Source organism: Vipera ursinii, assembly GCF_947247035.1.
Source record: "Vipera ursinii genome assembly, chromosome: 3".
NCBI lineage: Eukaryota > Metazoa > Chordata > Lepidosauria > Squamata > Viperidae > Vipera > Vipera ursinii.
Genome location: NC_139516.1, coordinates 46,935,765 through 46,952,987, shown reverse-complemented (window position 1 = coordinate 46,952,987; position 17,223 = coordinate 46,935,765). Strand labels below are relative to the sequence as shown.

General features: G+C 36.6%; 1 protein-coding gene across 3 annotated transcripts; it reads left to right on the top strand.

The window, feature by feature from the left end:
- Positions 1-7,441: 7,441 nt before the first annotated feature.
- Positions 7,442-11,496, top strand: TOMM6 (translocase of outer mitochondrial membrane 6). 3 transcript variants are annotated; one of them, XR_014492142.1, is made up of 5 exons: positions 7,442-8,078; positions 8,656-8,757; positions 9,470-9,686; positions 10,419-10,547; positions 11,255-11,496. XR_014492142.1 is itself a non-coding variant. In XM_083359846.1 (3 exons), the coding sequence occupies exons 1-2, from the start codon at positions 7,957-7,959 to the stop codon at positions 8,750-8,752; spliced, it is 219 nt and encodes a 72-aa protein (XP_083215972.1). In that variant the 5' UTR covers positions 7,475-7,956; the 3' UTR covers positions 8,753-8,757; positions 11,255-11,496. The 3 variants fall into 3 exon arrangements, 1 of the variants encoding a protein (XP_083215972.1); XR_014492141.1 differs by lacking the exon at positions 9,470-9,686; XM_083359846.1 differs by lacking the exons at positions 9,470-9,686; positions 10,419-10,547 and having other exon boundaries at positions 7,475-8,078.
- The last annotated feature ends 5,727 nt before the right edge of the window (positions 11,497-17,223 follow it).

Sequence of the window (17,223 nt, the reverse complement as noted above, 5' to 3'; positions counted from 1 at the left end):
ATGCACTTGTAGTAGGGCAGTGAGTCCCGCCAGGCCCGCCCCGCGCCTGCGCCACTCGTCTTCCAAGTTTGGGCAGTGACGTCAGGATGCGGCCCTCTCACCGCCCTCCCTCCTGCGGCAGACAGTCTTCTGCTTGCCGCCCTCAATCAGAAGGGAGGGCCGTGGGAGGGCCGCATTTGCACAGAGCAGGGAGGGCTGTTAGAGGGCCGTATTAAACCGCCCCGCGGGCCACAAATGGCCCGCGGGCCGGACTTTGGACATGCCTGCTCTAAGGAATGATAGGAATAAGTGAAAGGTCTTCAAAATTTAAAATTGTAAGAAGAAGTAGCTGCAAGAGGAAATAGCTAGCTTAAAAGTAAAACAAAACTAATACGAAAACAGGAAAGACAAAATTAAACAAACTGAATAGCAGGAAAGAACCTATTGTTCTAAGAATCCATAAAATAACCAGGAAGAGCATGCTCATTTAAATGCACGTGATATATGATTTAGTATGTTTGGGGAGGGTAGCAGGAAATATGTAAAAGGTGGTCAGAGAGAATGTAACCTCATAATACCTTAGCCAATGGGGAACGAGGAGGGATGGGTGGTCGGTGTAGGGCAGGGGTAGGCAACCTTGGCTCTTTTATGACTCATGGACTTCAACTCCCAGAATTCCTGAGCCAGCTGGCTCAAGAATTCTGGGAGTTGAAGTCCATGAGTCATAAAAGAGCCAAGGTTGCCTACCCCTCGTGTAGGGAATGTATAAAGTTGTTGATTTGAGATGATGAACTTTGGAGAGAACCAAGCTTTGAAACATGCCACACATGTTTATTATAATGAAATCTGACAGCAGAAGGGGCATAAATTTTAAGATGTTAATAAGGAAAAAATTCATTTGGAGTTCATGAAGAAACAGACCAGATTCCAATTAGCACAAAGAAGATTTCTCTTATCAGGAGACATCCCATCCTATATCTTATCTCTCCAGTTTAGGAATGTTAGAAGCTATCAGTCAATCCAGTCTGCAGATGGTTTGAAAACATCATTTAAAAGAGAAAAAAATCAGATTAAAATACAAAATAACCATGTTAGTTAGCAAATATAACAATATTACAAAGTCCATGTTTTTGATACTACAAAATCCATCTTCTGTAGCCCTCAGACTAAGCAATTTAGGTCGGATAAACATAAATGCCTGCTAGCAGAACTGGATACTAGGATACTACCCAGATATAATGTGTTAGGATATTGAATTTAGTAGTTGGAACAGTAAGATATATGATAGGCCAGAACACACAGTTGAAGCTGATTAGACAGTGCTGACTCATGCATGATGCAAACTATGCTATGATTGGTTGTTGTAAGTATAAATGGGAATTTCCCTTCCCCCCCCTCCTTTTTCTTCTGTATGTTCTCTATATTGTTTTAGATTTACCTCATGATGTTCCCGTGTTCCTGACTATCTTATATTCTTCCTTTTCAGGATGATGACAAAAACTGCTGCAAATTTGAATACTAAATATATTTATATAAACAACTGCAAGTTTGTCAGTGTCTCCGACTTCATCTGGATAGCTGCTCCACAATTCCTTGACAAGAAGTATTAGTATAGCTGTTTGCCAACTGAAGCTGAGGGAACTGACCACATATAGGAGGTGTTAGTTTAGTGAAGGATGTGGCTAAGGAACATTGCTAAGAAATTTTGCAAGCAAGTCCATACCTGAAATAAAGGAAGATGCCTCTTTGCTTCTGCACAGAAATAAAGTGTTTGAATTCTACTTTCCTGGGTTCTGCATGATTCAATGGCTCATCACACCAGGTGAATGAACTCAGTATTGGCACTGGCCAACGCTTTCATATATCACAATTCAACAACTGAGCCATAAAATATAATTTTCAAATCACAGTGGAAGGCCAATAGCAGACTCTTTGATATTTTGCTACCACTACAGCTTTCCTGCTACAAAGTCACTAATATTTAAGCTGAAATTGGGCATTAAGACTTAACAAGACATGTGAATCCAATTGTTTTATTGTTCTGAAGGAGGGAGGACCAAAAGGAGCAAGGAGATGCATGTTTCACTTACAATATAAAATGACTAAATTTCTTTTCTCCCTTTTCATCAAGTATTTAGTATTCCTGAAGACTTAAGTATTGCTTCTGAAAGGCAAGTAAGTATTGCCCCTGGCCTCTGAAATGCCTTACTTAAGAATTGCTCATATTGGCACTATTGTCTCATTCAAATTCTATTCTGATTATCTTCGGAAAGCTTTTAAAATTGTAGATCAATTTTTAACCTTCACACCCTTATGTTTGGGGTGGTGGTGTCTCCTTTGTTAGAGGGTATTGTATTTTTTATAACATTAGTTCTATCACTTAACATTTACCTATACCAGACTTGATATGTATTTAAGAAAACATGTTTTATATTTCTTTTGTCTTGCATCCTAAAATTAAAAGGTTTTACATGCTTTGGAAATCCAATCCCCCCAAAATCTTATCCAGTTAATACAATTTATTAAATAGTATTTGGGTTGATGACAGATAAGATTCAAATAACACTAGATATACAAACATGCAATTAATTTTTTCTAAGATAAAGGCCTTAAGCAGTCACTAAAGTTTAAACAGAAAATTTAAATAGATGACAGATGACAATAGAGAGATCTTAAATCTATATATATATAGGCTTCTTCCCCCTACATATTATACATGTGCACAGCTTGACTTGCACAATACGCACAGGCCAGTTCCCTTCTCTGCCTCTGCTGGGTTGTAAAGATTAGGGAATGCTGTTATAAAGGAATAAAAATAATTGAATTTAACTGTGTCTTTGGACAAGGTAAAGGTTTTCATCTTGGGTATGCAGTGCCTATACTGAATAACATCTCTCACCACTGACCATATTGGCTGCAATTGCTGGTCATTGTAATGCAGTGGCCAAGGGATCTCACCCTCACCAAGAGAGATAACACAATCTACTATAAACAGCCAGCAAACTCCCCCCTCCTTTGCACTGATTATGATACCTAGAGTGGTAATGGAATGTCTGCATGAAAACAACTCAGCATCAAGAGCTCAATATATAAGAAACAATTGACATAGGCTCTCAATTTCTATTCTGAAGATTGTAGAACAGGGGTGTCAAGCTGCCGGTCTGCAGGCTGGTTGTATCATGCGGAGGCCACCCCCACCCCAGCTCCGGCAATGTGAAAAAAGTCACAATACATAGTGACACGTCATGTGATGTGCCATGTTTGACACCCATGTTGTAGAGTGTGGTAGGTCGCTAATTTCTTACTACAATGAGAAACTGAACTCTGTTTTCCTTTGAAAAGTGCATGTCCTTAGTCTTATAAAAACTTTGTTGTTTTTTTCTTATTTCTGTGTTTGGTATATTTTTGGCCATAGCTGCAACAAAATGTGGGGAATCCAATTAAATCTAGATGCAGCTGAAGGGTTGTTTTAGCAGTCACAAACTCAGCTGAAAATTCTGCCTCTGAATCAAGATTTAAATAAGCTAGTATGCTTCTTGTCAGTTTTGCAATCCCATGTAGAAAAAGGAAACATCTGGTATGCCACTGAACTTTAGTTAATATTGCTATCCTCTGTACACCTAAAAAGATATAACAAAAGAAATTGGTTCAGAAGCCCTAATATCCATTCACTAATACTGAAAAATAAGCAAAGAGTGTAGCAAGATTGAATACACAAAGATGAAAAGATTTGGCATAACCCATAATGGAGGAATGCTTGGTGAACTATGTAGTGAATTATGATTGTTGCTCTTTAAAAATTTGGATATAGAGTCCTGATGAAAATATTTTAATTGTGGAATTGAAGGGAACTATAAAAGTAGTAGCAGCATCTGGCAAACCTTGTTGGGTGAAAAATTAATAAGGGTCAAACCAAATTAGTACTTAGATAGGAAACCTCAGGGTATCCCAGGACTAGACTGTGAAAGAATCTGGAAGAAGGGATTGGTAAAACCAGCTCCATATTTTTATGAAAAATATTATGTAGATGTTACTAGATCATCACTAGGCCAAATTAGTCAGAAGTATATGTTAAATGATGGCTTGCTACAAGGTTCTGTGTTGGCTCCACTACTTTTTAATATTTACACATCAGATCTATTAGGACTTGCTGCAAGAAAGTTTATATACACTGATGACATCACATTGATAAAACAATCTGAAGACTTCAATACCTGTGAAAAAGCTCTTGATAATTATTTAAAGGAAATGGATAAAGTTTTTTGAAACCTGGAGGCTAAAACACAACATTAACAAAATCAAAGTCACCTTTTTCACTTGAACATTCAAGCTAACTATATACCAAAAGTGGAATTTAGGAACCAAATTCGTAATCGTAATCCAAAGTATTTAGGATTGACCCTTGATCATCCCTTAATTTAAAGGGAACAATTAAGAAAAACTATGGATAAAATAAAAACCAGGAACAATATTCTACATATACTTTCTGGCATCAGCTGGGGAGCAGGAGCTACAGCTCTTAAGACATCAGCTGTTGCTTTGATGTTTTTGGCAGTTGAATATTGCAGCCCTGTATGATTAGTGTTCAAACAAAAGCAGTGGATACTCAGTTTAATCACACTATAAGGCTAATTATCAGGAATTATTAAAACAATGCCTTCTGAATCGCTACCAGTACTAAGTACCACCACAACCACCACAGGACAATCAGCCTTAAAAAGGGCATGGCAGAAATGCGAGGCAAACCAATTATTACTTACTGTATACACAAGGACTGTAATGATGAAGTATTCAGGCTCAAATCTTGGAATCCACAATGGAAACATGGACAGCAATTAATTAGAGAAGACTTTGATATTGAGACAGCATGGTGCCAGGAATGGACAACTTCTAACTTAGATCTGCTTAATTTACTATCTGATCCAATACAGCGCCCCTCTGGCTTTAATCCAGAATAAACTGGCTATCTTGGGTCTTGCATCTGCATCTAGTATAATTCTGTTAATTTTTCTCTGCAGTTTTACTTCTAATATGTTTTGTGTCAAATATATGTCCAATATATAATCCTTACAAATTTGAGGAAATCTAAATTGTAGATAGTTGAAGGTATTCTTTGCTAGTGTCTCACTTTATAATACTGCATCAAAGTATTTGTAAGAAAGAGATTTTGCTTACTACTGTTTATACATATGTGAACAAATGTGCTGGGTAGGTAATTCACAATCCGCAGATTTGTAAACTAAATCTGGACATGTGTTCTGTACCCTAATAATACACGTTTTAGGTGACAATTGAATGTACTAAGCTGTTTTAAGTTGCATTGTCAATTCTGTATATTAAGAATTCACTGCCTTACTCAGATTTCAGGAAGGTAGCTTGTTTATCCCAACTCTGTGAGGAATGAGCCAGTAACAAGGAAAAATCTAAGCTTGTTGAGAAAAAGTATACAAAGTAACCTGTGGTAATCTGAGAAGTTGGTCCTTATCTATATGAGTAATTGGTGGATAAGTAGCAAATCTCTGGGAAGTTGACAATACATGAAATGTACTTACAGGATTGGAAACCTGATTACAATAGAATATATATTTATCTTAGGGTTGACTGTGGAGTCCTTATTGCTTTCTGTGCTTGGTTGTTTGCTTGCAGACATTTTATTGCCTATCATCAGTTCTAGTGAATGTAGGATTGATGTACCGTAGCTTGCCCTGCCAGGGTTAGTGAGGATGTGGTTTTCTCTTTGGTAGTTCCTTGATTTGGACATTGTTTCCTGCTGGATTATTTGTCTGGTATTAATTCCTGCTTATCTAAATGTAATAATCTGGATAGATGATTACAAATTTCAGACAAATAGAAACACATTGCAACAACTCAGTACACCAGAAAAAAAAAGAAATAGACCTAAAGAATATTTTCCAATGCAACTTTATCAAAACGTTCTTGATCACCTACCAGGCATGTCAAACTGCCATCCCGCGGGCTGAACACATCATCCTGAAATCACACCTACCCATTGCTGGCAATGGGGAAAAAGTCGTGATATGTCGAGTGATGTCACGTGACGTTGCGAGTTTGACATTCCAGCACAATTAACACAAGTTATACAAATGATAGCACTACCACACATCAAGAACATCTCAGAAATAACCAATGGACTATTATAACTACATAGTACAACTAAAGCCCTCCAATGGGAAAAAAAAGTCCTCTCCTGTGTATCCTTTCAAAAACAGCATATTTGTCTTGCTTTTAGTCAATGATTTCCCCTTGATGATAGCACTAGTTATAGAGATCATCAATGGAATAAACCTTTTTCTAAATGGTACTGGACATGCCTCATAAACTGCTATTATTTGGTTTTATGTGGAAGGGGTAAGTAAGACACTAGCAAGTTAAAAATCTATTTCTTCAGTAAACCTTTCATTTGTTAGCTGCGTACTCGTGTCCGACACTGGTTCTGAATAGCATTTGTAAGGGATTCTTTTTCTTCCTCCACTTTTCCTGAAATACCATGGGTAAGATCAATGGCAAGGGCCACATCATTTTCAAATTTTCTCTAATCCTTCCAGTTTCCTCACATGCAAAGCTGCTTCCCCATACTAGTTAGGGGGGGAGGGGGGTGTTGCTTCCCACCTCCAGAAACCCAGTATCTAATAAATACTCCTAGCAGCTGCCACCCCATCCTCCAACTCCTGCCTCTAGAGAATGCACTCATTCCAAATACTTGCCATCCACGGAAATAAATTGTAATCATTATAATTGTAATCCTTTTGAAAGAGTAATAGAAAGATTTATTACTGTTCTTTTTGCTCACTCCTCACAGCAGGCTGCTACAAATTCTTCTTGCTGGGAGATTTAAATTAAGTTCCGTACAATATTTAACACTAAGTAAGCTGAATTCTTTTCAGAGATTATAGCCCCATAAAAGAAAATTATAATATTAATGCACAAGTAACTGTTACCAAACTCCGACTGATTCATGGCCAGCTGGCATATTATACATAATCCTGCAAAAACACTTGTTAACAATTTTTAACTGTAATCTTTAATTTATTTCAATTTTAAATTTTAATTTACTGTACAGAGACCTTTAATTTTTGTTGTTGTTGTTAGCCGCCCAGAGTCCCTCGGGAGATAGGGCGGGATATAAGTCCCATTAATAAATAAATAAAATAAATAACTCAGTTTCGAGTGTTCTAGCAAGACCTGACAGAGAAGCATCCCCAGATTATGAAACATTTATTTAATATATTTGTATGGCCACTCCTCTTAAAAAAACTTCCGAGCAGCTCACAACAAAAGGTAAAATTACAACACAAAAGTCCTGCGCCTTAATCATCTCCTCAGGATGCCCTGCGGCAAATTCCAATCAACCCTCATTCCATTGCTTTTCTCCTATTGTATTCTGTCCCAGAGCATTGGTTAAAAAGCCAGATCTTGACGGCCTTCCAAAGGCTAGAATACTTGGGGGAAGAGGGGGGGGTGTCAAGTCAAAAGGGGGGGTAATTTTAAGCTGTGTGGATTTCAACACCCAGAAGTCCTCAGCCAAGACGAAGTCCGCACATCTTAAAACAGGGGTCTTCAAACTTGGCCCTTTTGTGACTTGTGGACTTCAACTCCCAGAATTCCTCAGCCAGCATGGCTGGCTGAGGAATTCTGGGAGTTGAAGTCCGCAAGTCACAAAAGGGCCAAGTTTGAAGACCCCTGTCTTAAAAGTTGCCAAGGTCGAAGCACCGGGAATCGTTTCCTCTGCGCATCCGCTGCTTTTCTTTCTCGCCCCTCGGCAGCAGAGGAAACGAACCGGACCGATCCCCAGCGGGAGGTCTTCAAGCACTCCGAAACCGGGAAGTGACGTAAAAGTCACGCGCCGGCAGTGGCGTTTTTTTTGTGGGGTTTTGTTTTTTTGCTTGCCGGTGCGGGATATTTCCTGCGCTTCAAAGACCTCGTGCGAGTCTCTGCGAGGAATCCGGAAGCTTAGCTATGGTGACAGGCGGCCAAATAGGGCCTGCTGGCGGGAGTTCCGGCGCCGTTACCCCTGAAGGTCTGCGCGGCTGGATCCGAGGAGCGTATCGCTTTGCCACGGACCGCAATGACTTCCGCAGGTGAGGCAGGTATCGAAGAGCTTCGGCTCTCGACCAGAAACCCTACTGGGGAAAAAAAGGGAGCGCCCTCCGCTGCTTAGCTAAAGCTTCTCCTGCTCTGTAAAACTCGTTTTTCCCTACCTGGTTTTTAACACGCGCCGCGGCTGGGACTGCTGAAGGTTAAAAGCCCAACAATCTGCAAAGTGCCAGGTTGGAAAAAAAATATATGTGCCTCTCGATGTATCGAGGTTGGTTAATCTTGAAGGTGTAGAAAAAGTCCCCCCCCAAAAAAAGCTTTGGAGAACACACAGATCATTTCCGCAACTGAAATCAGGGGTCTTCAAACTTGGCCCCTTTTATGACTTGTGGACTTCAACTCCCAGAATTCCTCAGTCAGCGTGCCTGGCTAAGGAATTCTGGGAGTTGAAGTCCACAAGTTATAAAAGGGCCAACTTTGAAGACCCCTGGAAAAGATGTTAAGTTATTTTGATAGTGTTGTTAGGTAAGAATACTCAAGTGTTTCTAGATAGAAAATTCTGTATTAGCATTCTGTATAATCAGTATGGTTGTCATTAGCTCTCACTTATATTTGTTACAGAAACCTCATAGTTAATCTGGGACTCTTTGCAGTGGGTGTCTGGGTAGCCAGAAACTTAACAGACATTGATTTGATGGCACCACAACCTGTTGCATAACAGAGGTGAGTAAATACCATAGTGTCCAAATTCTTAACGTTTTTCAGTAAGCAAATTATTCATTTATGTCAAGCCCATTTATTAAACTAATTATACTTGTTTTATGCAAGCAACACAGCTTGATCTAGTGGTAAAATGATACCAGGCTAGAAACCAGGAGATTGAGTTATAGTTCCACCTTAGGCATGAAAACCAGCTGGGCGACTTTGGACCTCATAGGGCTGTTGTAGGAAAATGGAAGGAATTTTAGATATGTTTGCCACCTTAAGTTATTTTAAAAAAATAAAAGCAGGATTAAAAAAATTCTAAACCCCCCCATCCTTTTTAGCAAACCACAATGATGCCACAATGACAATACAGTATCCATCTAGTGACATCACATAAGTGCCACAATTATATATTTGGGTCCCAATATCTCAGTCATAGCATGATAAAGCATGTTTTCTCATTTTTAGCCTCCCCTCACTTCCCCACCCCCATTCCTTAATATTGTATAAAATATGCTACATTCATGATCTATTTGTTACTTTAAATATCAGCTCTTTGTTATTATTAAAAAGAGATTAGGCAAAAATTGCCCACTTATCAAAAGCAGAGGAAACTATGCCTTTTCTAATATTGTCACAAATTAATTTTGGGGGGGAATTGATTTTTCTCCTGTCCTTGAGATGGGAATAAAGTATGCTGTTTAAAATTCACAGCTTTGTCTTTCATCAGGCCCCAGGAAAAGGCAGGTGTGATTTTGCTACCCTCACAGAAAGTAACACGGTTCTCCAAAAACAGCTTTGTGAAAAGTCCTACTAATCCTGCTACAGACAAAACAACATGGGAAAATTACATAGCCCTAAGATGCAGAGGGAAGATGGGATTTGAAAACAATATGCTGCCTCCCAAAATCAGAAATCCTCAATGAAACATGATTACCTTAGCAAAGGTAAATGCGCAGACACAACTATATCAGCTTTTTTTTTAGCGAGGTAGGCAAGGTTAGGGTTAGGGGGAAACAGGCACTTAGTTTGTGCCTAATATTTATTAGCCCGCAGCTTTCCAAAAGAGCTTGCTCTAATCTTTTTTTACATTTGGTATTGCTGGTGGGTAAGAGATTCAACTTTTCCCTGCGTGGTTTCTGGTGCAACCAATGGCAAGGAGAAACTTGGAATTCAGTCCTTTTTTGCTAGTTGCTCCAAACTATTCTTCCTACCCTACCAAGGCTTTTCTTTCTATTCTCAAGGCCCTATGTTTATTATTCAATGCATGGAATTTCCATTCTGGAATTCAAGGGCTCAAATGCAGCAAACTGACAATTGGCTATATATTCTTGCAAAACCTGGTAAATAATAAACATCAAATGTAATTCTTTGCAGAGGTAGGAATTGATATTACGGTAGGTCTTGCAAAGCCATTTGATTTGTGTGCCATAGGAATATCAAACTCCTAGTAAATAAGCTGTTGGTCTTCCTCAAATAATAATTTTGAATAATTTTAAAAACTGCAATTAAGCAGTGCTGATGAAGTCCCTTTAGCAGCTGTAGCAAAATTAACTGCCAGATGGGAATTATTCCTACAGCATGCAAATTAGAGGGGCCCCCCATCATAATCTCCTGGAAGCGTCACCTCTACATGCATGAAAATGTTTGCATATGAGGTTTTCTTCCCTTTTCCAAAGGAAAACTCTACTTTCAAGCCAGATTATCTTGGATCAGCTTCAGCCTGCTCTTCCAGTGGGTTGGCAATGAGATGGAGGCTCTGCTATAAGGGCTTTTCTTCACCAAATGGTAGAATGTCTTGAATTGAGGCAAGGAGGCTGTTTATTTGACTTACTATAAAAACCCTTCTACCAAGTTCTGGCATTTCTTATACCACAGCCATTTTAACATAGAGGGCTGGTTGAATGTATTGTTATTTGAAAATGCAAAGGAAAAATACTACAATTTACAAACAAATACAGCCATTAAACATGTCTAGACTTTGTGGTACCATTTGTTCACATACTGGAATATGTAAACATATCTAAGCAGACATTTTAACATAGGTTTCTAATTCTACTTGAACTTGTCTGCAAGAAATGCATAAATGAAAAGCTATTAGCTATTAAACTGATTACAGTTCTTGTATCCCTGAAACTACACCGAGCATACAGCAAACATTGTGATGTCTTAAATTGATAAGTGGATTTGAAAGTTAATCTGTGAGATGTTAATTCTGTAGCCTTTCTGAAAATATGAAAATACAGAATCTTTCTTGAAAGTCATCATCCCTAAGCAATTGTAGCCACCACTATGATTACCGTAGCTATATAATTTTAAAATCTTTTAGGATTTATTTTACATTCTCCCAGAATAAGAATTTGAAAACGAGAGTTGTGTCATAGACACTTCTGCCAGTTAGGCACTTCTACCAGTTATAGATTAAGTGTATTTGTGAGAAGGCTATATGTTGCTTCTTTTATTCAGCTGAACAGTGCCATCAACCCTCTAATTTTTTACCATTACATTTTTACAGATTTTACCTCCTCTGTATGAGAAAATACCAAGAAGAATTGGAGAAAACAGAGGCAACCTGTATATCATTCTTCACTATGCTTAATTATTTGGCAGCATTAGGTTTTATATTCAATAATAGATAACAGAATTCTGTTGTTTTTTTGTTGTTTTACTAAAATGTTTTTGATATATGTACATTATTTTACAGAATTGAACTGTTAGATTCTGACCTGAAAAGTGAAATAAAGACATGTCAGTGCACTGGACTTTTTTCTTTTTTAATAGGAAATTTCAGTTTACAAAACAAGGTAAAAAGAGATTTACAAAATCATAAAAACATGATTCATACTTCACTTTTAAAGAAGTAACAAGCCCCAGTCCTGTGTTTTAGTAGGACTATTAATTATTGAATGGAAAAATGCATTTTAAAAAGGCCTAGGTGAGGGTTAATTATGGACAACTTTCAGCCGGTATAACAGTTGTGTGGTGCTTTGAATTGATTGTATGTTATACATGGAAAAATTCTGTTGCATAGCATTTTGATTCCTTGAATTGCTCTATGTGCCTTTGAAGTTAAGTTGAGATGTTTTGCCTCTTGGAAGATTACCACTGCCTTTGCAAGACATCTTTTAACATGTTAGTTAGCAAAAGTAGAATGATTCTTCATCAGCAAAATCATTTCCTTTTTCAAAACATGGATAAAACATGGATAAAACCCTAATACAAAAGAAACGCAAATCAATAAATCTATCAGTAGTTATAGACAAAATTAGAGGTCAAAATGACAAAGAATGTAATCCTGTCATAGCTGTACATAATGGACAGAAAATTCCAATTTCCACTTTTGTGTTACTAAAGGTTTCTCCATTAAACCCTTTAAATCCACCTCAACATATCAGATTAGATGAAGCTTAAAAACAGATTGACAGATTGCTGGATATTGACAGGTCCTCTTTTACTCACTACAAAAACTTGCAGAAGAGGCAGTATCGTATACATCCCAAGTGTAGAATTAAGACCACTTCAATAATTAAGATTATATAAGGAGTAGTAAAAAATGAAGCTGTAATTGCTACTCATAACTTCCCAAAGATAAAATTAAACAAGTTTTGCTATTCTTAAAGTTAGAATAATTTAGCAGTAACACAAAAGTAGAGAATCCTTGCATTTAGGAAACACCTTTAAAATCAACTTCTGAGTGTGAAATAGAGTTGTTTTGGTGTCAAAATATATCAATTCTCAGAGACCTATTGAACTTTGTATACTGAAAACCCACAATCTAATCCAAGCATTCAGCATACTTAGGTAAAAGCAATTTCTATACAATTTCAAAAAGCAAATAGAAATAAACCCTACTTCTTAATTTTAGGCTAATAAACTAAATCTTACATTTTATGGAAGTAAATTCTCTCTGAACTGATTGGAATGCGAATAAAATTTAAGTTTGTTTGCTGGTTACTATCTGCTGCTGGAATAACATCAACTCTAAACCCAGGCTGCTTCACTTACTAGGAGTTTTAATTGTTAAGTCTCCCAATCGTTAATGATTGCAGAACTGTAGTGTATATATTGGGATTTCCTAAGTGGTGATAAACATTTTAGTAAGATCACTATATTCATCTTATATTTTGCTGGATTCCTAAGTAATAAAATTGATTTCCCCTTAAGTGTAGTATTAGAGCAGCACTAGGAGCAAGCTTATGTTTGTGTTCAGTTCCAATCATTTCAATATAAGTTGTATTGGATTTATAACGAATTTTACAAGACACTACGTATTAGGACTATTACATAGCATCCACAACTGTATAATTTTACTATTAAATGTAGAGAAGTAATAACATTTTTTCGCCTTACTGCTGGCCTGGATATATAGGAAGCTATTCTTATTTCACTTAGAAATAATGGCAATTGAGATGTGAATTTTTAGATTCTTCAACTGATAATGCATGCATGTATCCAAGCATTTCTGTTCAAGAGAGATTAGGGTTTTTCCCCTGCAATTAAAGTTCTATGAAATATTTTAACACTGTTGGTAGTGTATTTAACATCTCCATTTATAATCCCATTTAAAGTGAATTTGAAGAGCACAATTCAGCCTGCATTAGCATTGTTGCATGCTCTGTATTACAAATAATCTTGACCCTATTGAGAAGTGCTACACCTTAAAATTGGCATATTATAGCTATGCAATAGTAACCATGAATAATCTGTATTCAAGAATGTGTTTCAAGTTATTAGACAACTAGATGTCAGGTCTAATTTCATGAAATAGTATTCAGCATATGGTTGATTTGTTAATCTTTTTATACAAAAGCATTTATGTGCATTTGATACATACTATTGAAGTATTATCTGCATGAAGATATGTTGAGTCATTGTCATCTTTAACAGAAGAGAAAGAACATCATGGCAAAAGAGAACCATTATCATGCAAGGCACCAGTCAGTAGTAAAGAGCCTTTTTCAAACTGCTTTGTCAATAAGCTGCTCTAGGCATTCTTACCATTTGTGTTTTAATTACCAATTACTTGCTTAAAGAGGAATAATCCTAGCTTAAAAAAAATAAAATTACCGACAAGAATTTAACACAAAACACAAAATGATCTACTTTTGAGCAAACCATTTGCATCATTAGAAATACAGTATTTAGACATATACAATAAAATACATCAAGTTGCTGGTAGGAAACATTTTTCCATTCACATAGATAAGAAATGTTTTTTAAAAAACCCAAACCTGCTACCTAAGTATTGTAAAGACTCAGATTTGGGAATGAAGAAACTAAAAACCTGTGTCCCATGCAAAATATAGTTAGGTACAAGGCACCATTTTAAACTTTAAAAAATTGTTCATAAAGTTTTATCAGGAGGGAAAATTAATCCTATACCCAACTTTTAATTCATAAACATAATAGTTAGCAATACTGTTGGATGTGGCTGCAATTTGTGCTGGGGATAATTGTTATTTCAAAATTAATTTGTTCACTTTTCTTAGATATAACATTCATAAAATATGGAATTGTACAATCAGAGATTGTATATATAAAGAAACATGCTTTTGTCTTAGCATCTCCTTATGAATCCATACAACGCATTTACTTGTGCATTTTAATTTGTGTGTGTAGAAACTTTCCCTGAAGTGAATGAAAACAGCTCATTCAAAAGTAACAGCAATAAAAAAGAGGTTTCCATAGTTCAGCTTTACTGTACAATATGCTAGGATATTGTCCTAATTTATTTCCTTGATACAGTTGGTAATATTTTCCATTGTTACCTTATAGGAAAAATAGCCATTATTTTCTTTTTTTCCTTCTTCCTATGCATTGATTTTTTTTATTAAGAGCTGTTTATTCTTCTGCAAATTTTAGAGATACAAGTATATCAAATTAATACAATCTGATTTACATTTGATTTGATACTTGTAAAAAAATTATGTCCTGAATTGCTTCCCTCAACTTTATTTTTCATCACTAAGTTTGGGCAATAGGCATAGGAATTAACTGATTTAAATTTTAAATGTAGCCAGCTTACGTTTGTAGGTAAATTTAAAAGTTGTTTCCCAAAGATGTTTACGAGAAGTTACTCAAGTTAATGGGCTTGCTCCCTAGTTAGCATTCTTAGTATCATGTAACTCTTAACATGACTAAAAGCCAGGTACGTATATGCTTTTAGTCATATCTTTGCTGGTACACTATGTTTTGTGTGAATGAATCACTACTCTATGATAATTATTTTCAAATCAGGGCTGGTTGATCCTGTCAGCTCTGCAATTAATATATATGCAAACAAAGGAGTTGAATGGCTACAAAAAATAATAAGGGAAGACATGGTATAATTTATTATTCTGTTAGGCTTTGATTATAATGGCAATAGATAGAATTATCATTTTTTTTCATTTTCTGCCAACCAGGACACTTTAAAACAGTGTACAAAGAATAGCAAGAACACTGCTTGCAGCAGATATAAAAAAACAGCATAAAAATGCTATACACTATCGCTTCCAAATAAAAGCTAATATTACAGAAACCTCACAGTGTTGGGAACAGCAAGCTCAATTCAAAAGTAAGTTACTTCCATCTCTCAAGATAACTCTTAATTGCACATTTTTATATCCCATGGCACTTTTACTCACATGAGAGACTATGACTTTTCAAATCCTGGGAAATGTAAAACATTCATGGCTATCACCCACCTCTGTTATCTTCCCTATATATCTCCTGTGTCATGTTCCCGTTTACTCGAATATGCATGTAATAATCAAACAGTGAGTATTAATGGAAGCTGTGCCAGCTTTTGATTAATCTTTCTAGTTTTGCTTTTTCTAGAGGTGGGTAACCTTTGAGGCTTCTACAGTTCTGAATACCTCACAATGATAAATTCTGCATCAGCCACAAGGTCAGGAAAGAAGGTAATGGGTATGTGAGAAAGCTCAAGAACTCAAACCTCTCATAGAATCCATGAATTAGAGCCACTGAGAACCCAACTCAAAATTGTCTAGCTGCCAGGCAGCATTTTCCTTTGAGAGTAGAAACAACTATGCAAGATATTTCTGTGGATGTGAATTATTGGGGTAGGGTAGGGTGGGGTGGAGGTAGGGTAGCAAGATATTTTATGGCACTCAATGAGGAAGACAGTAAGAAAACAAATACTGTGAGAAAACAGAATTGGTAAATGCAATGGCAGTGGCTGAAAGATCTGAGTTTATGAAAATGACCACCTTTCATTTTTGTTTTGAGATTCTTGAATAGAGGAATAATCTGAAATAAGGATAATATTGAAGCAAATAAGTAAGGCCTGCACATCAGCCCCAACTATCTTTCCTGGAGATAATCTTTACCAAGCTTTTAATGCTGTAAAAATCATCGTGGTGATTTTTGCACTTTAATTCACCTTTCAAAGTCAATCTTAACAAAAGGTCTGCTCCTTGATTCAAGTTATATTACACTGCTTAAATGTCTCTTAACAATTACAGTAGCTGAACTGTGAATTTATTATCAAGAATGCTTCTGCTAAAAAAATATTTCTGGAAAGGCAATTATGTTGTTTTATAAGTCACATCCAGGCTCTGAGTGTTCCTATCTGTTTGACTGGAAACCCTAATTTGACAGAATCAGAAAGTGAATCATAGGGTCGAAGACTAACACTGCATATAGGAATCCCATGCACTTCAATATAATTCCCTAGCAGGATGAGAAGAGACAAGTTGGTAGGTTTTTCTTTATTTTGTGATTCAATTTCATCAGGAATTTGCTGATGGATTTAAAATACCAATTCAGAATTACCACAGGAAAGCACATGAAAACACTGCATGTGCCAGAACCAGGTCCATTTTGGTTTTTAAAAACCCCCAGCTTGACACTACCATATTTGTGTTGGGTTTGTTGCAGATCTTCATAGACACTGATTTCTCCCATTCTGCTGAAAGCTGTATCTTAGACAAAGCAATTTATATTCTTAGTTGGTTTGTACAGTCAGCTATTAAAGACCCTGTGAATTTTTCAAGGTTATGTACAAACCAGCAAAAGAATCCATTTCATATACCTTAAGTGAACAAGACGGAATTTGTATGCTGTATTTCTTAACTGAAAGGTAGCAAGTTGCTTAGCCGCAATGAGGTCTATATTTTCCAAGAATGACCTTCACAAAGAACTGAAACAGTGGTAGTCATGAAAGGTTAAAAGTAGCCATGATAAATTGAATGTTAGTGATATTTAAAGTTTACATGAAGTGGTCAGGGGCTATTCCTTTAGACATACAGTATACGAGAATTTTACTGTTAGATTTCCAGAACCGTATGTGTATAATGTCTCTGAGACAGCAAGAACAGCAAATAAGGGAAAAAGAGAATATAGGTGCAGTTTAGGTGCAATCTCTTTCACTATAAGACTCCAAAATAAACCTCTTTAAGACTTCCAAAAAACACAACAAAGGGAAAACTGAATGGAAAATGGTCATGAAAAGGAGGATATTATTAAGGTGAAATGATCTTG